The 9558-nt window shown below is 35.4% G+C and overlaps 1 protein-coding gene across 1 annotated transcript; it reads right to left on the bottom strand.

Moving 5' to 3' along the window:
• Positions 1–364: 364 nt before the first annotated feature.
• On the bottom strand, positions 365–8983 carry LOC104117892 (syntaxin-32). The gene is made up of 5 exons (XM_009629023.4): positions 8343–8983; positions 4090–4334; positions 3681–3850; positions 2359–2559; positions 365–842 (listed from the first exon to the last, which is right to left on the bottom strand). Exons 1-5 carry the CDS (start codon positions 8590–8592, stop codon positions 683–685), a joined length of 1026 nt encoding a protein of 341 aa, XP_009627318.1. The 5' UTR covers positions 8593–8983; the 3' UTR covers positions 365–682.
• Positions 8984–9558: the final 575 nt, after the last annotated feature.

Consider the following 9558-nt stretch of genomic DNA (forward strand, 5'->3'; position numbering starts at 1 on the left):
TAAAAGGACGGCAAACTACGGAAAGCACTCAATAATTAACTTAAAATGGTAGATATATATGATCATTTAAGTGTTGATACTTCAAGCTCAAAATAGTGATGTTATATGTTTTAATTATCCTGTGTAATATTTTTACACATAATATTGAATTCGCCCAATTCAGTAGTTTTTCGGCTTGTTATATGAAAATAAAAAAAATATCAAAACCTCTGAACAATAACCTAAAACTTGATTCAGCTTGATCGGTTCTTGAACCCCTATAGCTAATCATCGTATTGTTATCTCAATGTGGGATAAGCAAATACAATATTTCTTGAATAAAACAATACATGTACTAACTACTAACTATACTGAATTCAAATGGTAACCAAACGGAGTATGAAATAATAGCATAACTTTTCATACAAGGATAAAATTCCCTTGTACTGGTAACCCAACGTGACAGCTTTCATACAATTGAAGCAGTGACAGAAACATAAGTGCCAGTCTCAGTAAGCTCATAGGTTAACTACAATACGCCACATCTGATGGAATACAAGGCTCAAAAAGTACCTCTCGGTGGCGAGGGTATCAAATCCGAGCTTGAAACAACAGACAAGGTGACAAGCGAGCAAAGCAACTTATCTAAAATACAGGATTATTGTCTTTCTACATCATGCTGTGTCGAATGTTGCATACTTCACTATGCCACAAAAAATAGGAAAATCATAAGGAAGAAAATCAACACAAAGAATATCTTAATCATTAGCCACCTATTTGATGAGATGCTGTTGAGGTACTTGAGCAGAGCCCCTTGTGCCCCTTCTACATTTGCTAGTGTGTCATCCATGTTCTCATCAATCCTGTGTGGACACCAAGTTATTACTTTCTTCTTAAAAGAATGTATTATTCACCCCCACTGTATCTTGACCAAAATCATATATGAGGAGAATTTATTGTGAATACCATTTAACATCAACATTTCCACAATAAAGAGTGACAACAAGAGAAGCAACAAAGTTTAATTAAGTGGAAAGCACCATTTTACAAGATTCTAAATGCAGATAGCCAAAGTACAAGAAACTTCATCTGCTTTCAGATTTTTCTCTAACCATGGATAAAGCAGTAAATCCTGCTGATAGCACAAACATCATATTGAAGATCATTTATGACATCTCAAGCAAATATGAATTCACATATATCAATAATGTACAAAGATTTACTTGTAAAAAAACAAGTGCGCCAAATATTACACTACATATCACATTACACAGATATGTTACATAAAATGAGATGGTGGGGTTCATTGAGTGGTACATGCATCACATTGAGGTGGTAGATACCCGGTGGAATTCAAAAGCTCAATTAAGCATAAAATTTACAATACAACAATGGCATGCCATTCCCTTGATAAAATAAACCTACAAATTTGGATAAGATTTGTCAATCCCACAGATTTGCTCCCCTTACCGACTTAGTGTCAAACAAACAGGAAGGACTACCAATTTTTATTTTTTTAAGAATCGAGAAGAATTGACCCATTTCCCTGAAACCTAAATATGCAATAATCTAAAAACACAGGCTTCTAAAATCCTTATAACTGGCAGATGCATGATATGATCCCAAATTGGATCCTCAATGTTTTCAGTCCGGAAGTTCATGTCAAGGTTAAAAATCAACATTTACCATACAAAATAGAAGATCAACATTTTTCAGAAAGTGATACAGTTAGAAGTATAGTTGACAAATTGGAAAAGGTAAATTCCACTAGTTCCATTTGCCTTTCAAGTGAGATCTTATAAGATCATACTGAAATCTTATTAGCTAGTTCAATACCTTCTATACACAGCCTTTGCATTCAGGATCAGTTTGTATTGTGATTTGCAAGCTCATGACAGAGCCGAAAAAAAAAAAGGAGGGGGGGAGGGGGGAGGGGGAGGGGGAGGGGGGGGGAGAGCATCTGATCAGATTGAGAAATCCAAATCTAGTGATTAGTTTATCAAAATAATAACAAACAAAAAATCCATCACTAGCCATCAAATGTTAAACTTTACCCATTGCTGTCTACTGGTTGTACTAAGATAACTACGTAAAATGCAAGCATTGAGATCTCTTACATCCTTTTATTATAAGTCTAAATCTAGTGATTCTTTTATCAAAATAATAGTAACAAACAAAAAATCAATCACTTGTCATCAAATATTGAACTTTACTATAAGGAGACTAGATTGATGCCAACTCGTTGTACTAAGGTAACTACAAAAAATGCAAATCATTGCGCTCTCCTACATACTTTTATTACTGTTCTTGTTGTTATTGTTGTTAAATTCTCTTACATCCTTTTAATTTTTCAAGTGCTACAACAATTGGCATAAATACCTGATTGCAACCTCTCCTTGCTGAGAAACCAAGGTAGCAAGCTGATTAAAAATGCTGCCCAGCTCATGGATAGTAGACTCAACATTTTGAAGAGCTTCTGCTCTACTCTGCATGTAGCTGTCTTGTAGCGGAACTAACTGCTGCTGCTGCTGTTGCTGTTGCTGCTGCAACAAGGGCTGGGTGTCTCCATCCCCTTGATTCCTACCAGAGAGAATTAGGAGGGAAAACTCATTGATACTTATAAAACCCAAAGTTGATAGCGAAAACAGATGTAGAACAGAATCTGGTTTATCTAAGTTAATTTTTCAGATAAATTTTTTTTTTGAAATAGGTTAAAAAAAATCAGATGGCTATTACCGATGGAAAAGAAAGTAGAAAGCAATGATATTGAAGGGACTGAAAATGATTTTGTACATTCGAGGAATAGCCTCTTGTGTCTGATTTCTTTTTGGTGTACCCATGAGGTTCCTATTTGTATAGATGGTTGGGTGTCTTTTGTAAAGAATCATGTTTTGATGTAGATTTTCTACTTTTGGTATAATGCTTATATACGGGAGTTCTTCCTACATTAATAACAAAATTTAACTTACAGAAGAAAAACTGCTAATATCCAAAAACTGACCATGTGACTTAACAACAACTAAACCTCAACCCCATGGATATATGAATTCTCACTATCCATTTAACTCCCTTTTAGACCCATCTTATTCCAATATTCTATAAATTTAGGTTTTCTAACCCTGGAAGAACCGTAAGCATATAGCATTAATCTGGTGGAGGTTGCATGTCTTATTAAATTTCACCAATTCAAGAATAGAAGTTCCACAGAAGAAAAGGGGTCAAGTTAAAGTTGTGTGTAGTAATGGATTAGATGAATAGGATAAAATAAAGATACATAGGATTATTGTAGACCATGTTTGGAGAAGCAGTTATCTGGAATTTTTGGTAGTAAAAGCAGGAAGACAGATAGGTCATAGGCTGAAGAGAAGGTTATTCCCATGAGAGGAAGAGTTATCTCCTCTCTTTCAACCTTTAATTCATGAATCAGTTGTAATTACTTTTTGGCATCAATATGGGTAAATCAGTGATTTTGGAAACATGTCAAGATTACCAAAAGCAAAAGTTAGAGAGACAACAAACTCCTTAACACTTCTTTTCTTTTCAATAAGTTAAAATCATTGCATTAAAAATATAGCAAGCAAGACGTTGCCAAAATTACAAAAGAGGTATGTAAACCTCATGGGTGCTAACCAAGCATCTACTCAGTGATAGCGGGCTTGTGGGCGAGAACTACTAACAGTGTAAAAAAAATTCATCCTCACCTTGGAAATAGCTGAGATGAAGTTGAACCATTAGCCCAAGGAGGAGGGCTGGCTGATGTACTAGCAGTATTCCGTGAAGCTAGAGGACGCTGGCGCACAAATGGATTTGAAGCTTCTTTGGAAGCCGAAGAAGAAAACAACTGCCTTCTGTTCTCATGAACCTTCATATTCTGGAAACAAAAATACAAGAAAATGCAAATGACCATGATTAAGCATATTTTTCTACTGTTAACGATAACAGTTGCAGGGCAAATCATAATAACCACAAAAAAATAGTAAACAGAAGCATTCGCTAACTACAGACTCACAGAAGATATATTTGAGTAAGAAAAGAGGCAAACAAGGAAGATTTTTCTCTTCTTTTTAGATGTAGGCTAACAAGGAAGATATAACCAGCATCTGGTCTCACCTCTGTCCGCATGGTGAGTACTTCTTTGAACTCCTTTGTGGCAGTCATCAGTCTGTTCTTCAAGTCATCTACAACGGTCGTCGAGTGACTAGTGGTATCACGATTACCACTTTCATTACGAGCATTAGAGTGAAGCTGAAGATCTACTACAGCAGAGTTAAGTGCTGTAATATCTTGCTTGATAACTGCAGTAAGCTCCTGAATTTCTGTAGTCGGATCATCAAAAACAGAAGTCCTTTTTGCCACTGCAATGAGACATAGTAAAACATTATCACTTTTGGATAAATCAGCATTTCTCAAGCCTGCAATCTAAATCAATTACCTTGGAAGAGAATCACAACCTATTTGATCCATGCATTTGTTTTCTCGATATTAGAAGTATACAAATGGAAATAATTTTTTACAAGTTCTCTTTTGTTCTCCGCGAAAATATATTTTTCACAAGTACAAATGAAAATACCTAAGAGGGAAGGGGGAAAATCATATGCCGAAATTTGTAGGATGATGGTGTCCAATAGAAAGGATAAGATGGTTTCATCTGAAAATATCATCTCAAAAGTAACCTTCTAGAGTTTATTTGCAATCATAGGGATTTCATTCTTATTTTGAAGGCTTAGAGCCCATTTGGATTAGCTGATTTGAAGTAGCTGATAAGCATTATGTGCTGAAAAGTACTTTTAAGTGCTGAAACTGATTTAATAAATAAGCAGTTACATGTTTGGGTACAAGAGCTGAAATTGATAATAAGATGCTGCAGTATTTGATAAAAAAGTGTTGATAAGCTCTTTTTCTGTTAAAATGACTTAAATAACCTTAGAACTGTTTACACTTATAAGGGCGTAATTTTTTCAAAATTTTAGATTCCAGATCAATTCAAATACAAAATACTCTATTTGTCATTTTATTTTAAATACAATTGTGCTTAGATAAGATAATTTTTATGATAAATATAATTTATTTTAAGATAAGCATATAATCATAAGTTATAATAATTAATAAATTGACAAAAGTTTCTCAGTAAAAATAAACCTAAATAGGACAAAATATTTGAAGAGAAACAAATACTGTCTTCATCACCACAACACTTAGAAAGCAATACACCTAAAATTTTATATGTCCTCATTTATTACATACAATTCAAAGATTAATACACAATCACATAGATATAAATATGCAAAAGGAATAGAGAATTTGTTTATCTTAAATAGTCAATGAAAATTGCAGACTTGAAGGGGGGAGAGGGGGGTAGGTTGTAAAAATACTTGAGGCAGTGAGTATCGATGTAATAATTGTGTTCTAAAAAAAATATTTTAAGGATAAAATAGTAAAAATCTTGGTCAAACTTAAAGTGCTTATAAGCTAAAAATTCATAAGCTGGGGGTGACCAGCTAATCGCTTTTGGCTTATTTTTGACTTATAAGCACTTGGCTTATAAGCACTTTTAACTTTATCAAACGCGTAGATAAGCCGAAAAGTGCTTATAAGCTAGTTTGACCAATTTATAAGCTTAGCCAAACACCCTCTAATATCATGATTATTCTCATAACTTCTCATCTATGTGTTTTCATGGCAATGTCATTGCTGATATTATTTTTCCATGTGAAATTTACCATGATAGCTGCTACATCATCCTTTCTGTCTGATTCACTGATAAACTCTCTTTGCAGTTTCAGCAATCCGGTACAGTGTATCTATAAGCTCAGCAAATACATTACATGTTCAACTATTTTGGAGATCAATGTCAGTTTGCAGCTACACACTTCCTTTCTCAATCTCCTCCACAATGACACTAGAGATATTTTCCTGTTCTTTCTTTAGAAAGAACACTAGAGATATGCTCCTTACAAAATGAGACACGTATAGGTGCAATATTGTTAAATTATATCAAAAATCTTGGCCGCGATAATTACTCACATCACAAACAAGTGTCAAAGAGCTAAGGCCCCGGTATACTTAACCACATAATACGTAAAAGACGAGGATTAACATCTAGTGTCTGCAGTTTGCATCTTCTCTATTATAGTTTGAGAGGAAATCAAAGCATGAAAGGTAAGGTTTGTATGCACAACGAAGTCCAGGGAGGGACTGCACTACTAAAAACATTATCTTGGACAAGAAAAATAGCTGTGGTCCTTGTAAAACCTGAGGAAATGGTTAAATTTAGCAATTCATTCCACAAATTCTCCTTGGCATCCATAAAAAAGGTCAGTTGACCAAGTTTGCAGCTCTTTTTTCCTTTTACAAAAGATTTACGGGCTTAAATCCATTAGACACCAATCAAGCAAACTGAACTGCCCCAAGAACCCATGGTAAGAGAAAACACAAAGGGAGACCATAACTGGGGCATCTAAGTGAACTGCAGAGTCTAGTAAGCCCAAATTTCTGACCTGGTAACTTCAAAAGGCAAAAGGAATGTCTTAAAGCACAGAAATTACAAATAAAACTACATGTGACTCTTGTTTCTGAAGGAGAAAGTATAAGATTTAACCAAATAGTCAAAAGATACTGAAATGGCTAAAAAGAAAACCCAAGAAGTAAGAGAGAGTTAAGAAGTCAGAACCATTAGGGTAGTAGTCAACCCCAAACAGAACAAGAATCAACAACTTCAAAACACCATAAGAACAATGAGTATTCATATTAGAAGAAACAGCTAACTTCAATATCCGGCAAGTTCTGTAGGTCTCAATTTGGCAGAAAGCTTTTCCTATGGGAAAACTCTTCACTAGTTTTCCCAAATGTACAAAAAATAAAAGATATACCAAGCAGTGCCTGGGCCAACGTACATGCACATAGACTAGAGTATCTGCTACCTCCCACCAGCACAGGTACCGGGCAGCTCTACCCACCAAGAATTAGGCAGACGAGAAGAAATTACCTAGTGTTTTTTGCGTCCGTTGGGATAATTCTTCTTTATTAGGCTTCATGGCCTTAAAATCTTTTCGGATGGAATTTAAGGCCGTGAAGCCTAATGGAGAAAAACTATATGTGCTACAACAATCAGCCATCAAGTTCATTGGATGCACAATAACACTCAAAATGCAAAAATTCAGCTCACATCAGCTGAATTTAGATTATATAATCCACAGAATCATCAGCATTTCCTTCATATCACAATTCAAAACTTAAACAATAGCTCTAACTTTCAAGAGTGACAAATGCAACCACAGCATAAGAAATAACAAGCGCTTAAGTCACGCTCAATGCATATGTCATCATTTAATTTAGTAAAGGGTAGCAAATTGCCAGTATGATGAGATCTATAAAAATAATAATTCACATAAGAGTTTGAGAAAATAAGATTTAAGAGCATAGTAAGCAACAAATTCTGGAAATTACCAGAAAGTGAGCACAACGCACACACCAAACGAAAGAAGTCACTCAAGAGCCTTGGTGCTCCGATAACAATAGTAAATAGATTCGTCTCCATAATTCCATATTTCTTAGCAATGTGGTTACGCGTGAGTTTATATTTCCTCCCAATAGTGAGATGACTCTCATGCTTGCTAGAGTAAAAAAGTTAATAATCTGTCACCAACATGCGTGAGTAGTGGGATGACTCTCGTGCTTGCTAGAGTAAAAAATTTAATAATCCGTCTCCCAACTATATTGCTGAAGTACCACACATAAAATCACTAATCTTCGAGTTAATTTCAGATATCTCCATTTTCTCGAATTACAATTTACCTATTAAAGAATTAAACAAAATTGCAATTACTAACTTAAAATATAAAATATTTAAAAAATGGAAGGATTATACAGGTAGTAAGTGAGTCATGTAAAATGGGACAAACCGAGTGTAGAAGTATACTTCCACTTCCAAATTGTTTGCTACTTATAAAGATAGCCAAGAACTAAATGGAGCATACAACAACTAACTACTACAAAAATTAAGCCTCAATATCAAGCTAGTTGGAATCGGCTAATGATATCTTTGGGAAGCCTGGATGCACCTCGACTATTCCACGGTATACCTGCTATCTCCCACCAATATTGGCACCCAGTAACTCCACTCACCGAGGAATTCGCTAATGATATATTGACTAGTTTTAGTTTGGTCTCAGCATGTATCCTGGTTTGGGACCCGCAATGTGAACACGATCACACATAAAATGCGACATCGAATGAATTTTTAAAACAAGTAAAATATTCAAAAAGTAAATGCGAAATATACTAAAACATATTATAATTGCAAATTCTTCCTCTACAACACAAAATAACATGTTAAAAAGCTTTAGTGAGACAAATGGACTTACATTTCGCTAGCTTTGCAAGCTTCTGCGAGGTTTGATGTATTCCGAAACCAATTTTCGAGGCTCGTTTATTAAACTCCGATTGCATAGCAACAGTGGACCGCTGTTCCTCCGATCTAGAACCACCACTATTTGTACTGCTACTAACCGGCCCATTCTGTACGGACGAAAATGACTTCTTTAATGTCTCCGCTATACTCTGAAACTCCTGAGTCCGATCCCGTATTGACGCACTCGCTACTTTCACAGGCATTTTCAATAATCTCCGGAAATTAACGGTTTCAATATACTAACACAAGCAATTGCAAACAATAAGCTGTAGATCCAAAATCAAACTCGTAGACACATAAAATCTCACATGCTCATTCAAAATTCGATGAGATCTCTGCTTGAAGATCTCACAAACCCTAGAATTGCGAGATCGAAAAATCTTCCTCAGATGAAAACCTTAGATCTTGCGTAGAGATAATGTAGAATTGTAGATCAGATGACGAACGTTGAGCGGACGAGGGAGACAATTCGGTGCCCAAAAAATGATTCAACAGCTGGTGCCAGGAGAGGAGTTTTGGAAGAAAAAATGATAGGCTGGAAGGCTGAATGGTTAATCCGAACCCGAATATTTTAACCCAGTATATTTGATGGGTATCACGCTGAAATTATAAGCCAAGGTATTTGTAAAGCTCAAACGTCGAATGTGTTCCATGTATTTTATTTTCGTGTTATAATAATTAGCAAAATTAATCTGAAGATCAGTACCCCATATAAAATGACGCAATATTGGTTGGAGGAATTTAAAAAAGTAAATGAGATACATCCTTTTTGGCAGGTTATATAAGAAAAAATAAATTTCACAATTATAGCGTTCGATTTATAGCATTAAAATAATACTTTCAAAATATTGTGTGAGAATTATTTATTTGTATAAGTGTAGAACCGGGCTCTATGCTTGATTGAGGCATCTGGAACAATAGGTCAAGGCTCGGCACCTACGTAAGAGATCGAAGTTATAGATGTAACTAAGCTCGATATCGAGGATTGAAGTTCGAACAAGACCATCACTTTTGCCCTCGAATTTATCGGGGCACGACCGACCCCGCTTCTAACGACCTCGAAGAAAAACTTTGCCAACTCACACGACAAGTATCTGTGATTCTCGCCATTGACCAATCATTATGGCAGAAATTACGGGATTAAGTCAAAAAGGGAGCCAACGTCTACA

Source organism: Nicotiana tomentosiformis, chromosome 8, assembly GCF_000390325.3.
Source record: "Nicotiana tomentosiformis chromosome 8, ASM39032v3, whole genome shotgun sequence".
NCBI lineage: Eukaryota > Viridiplantae > Streptophyta > Magnoliopsida > Solanales > Solanaceae > Nicotiana > Nicotiana tomentosiformis.

Bases quoted from the DNA above. Each gene is read 5' to 3' on its own strand.
- LOC104117892 (XM_009629023.4), bottom strand. From the start codon at position 8,592: ATGCCTGTGAAAGTAGCGAGTGCGTCAATACGGGATCGGACTCAGGAG. The intron at 3,851-4,089 runs GTGAGACCAGAT...TTTTGTTTCCAG, and splicing joins TACTCACCATGCGGACAGAG to AATATGAAGGTTCATGAGAA. The intron at 2,560-3,680 runs GTGAGGATGAAT...TCTCTCTGGTAG, and splicing joins TCATCTCAGCTATTTCCAAG to GAATCAAGGGGATGGAGACA.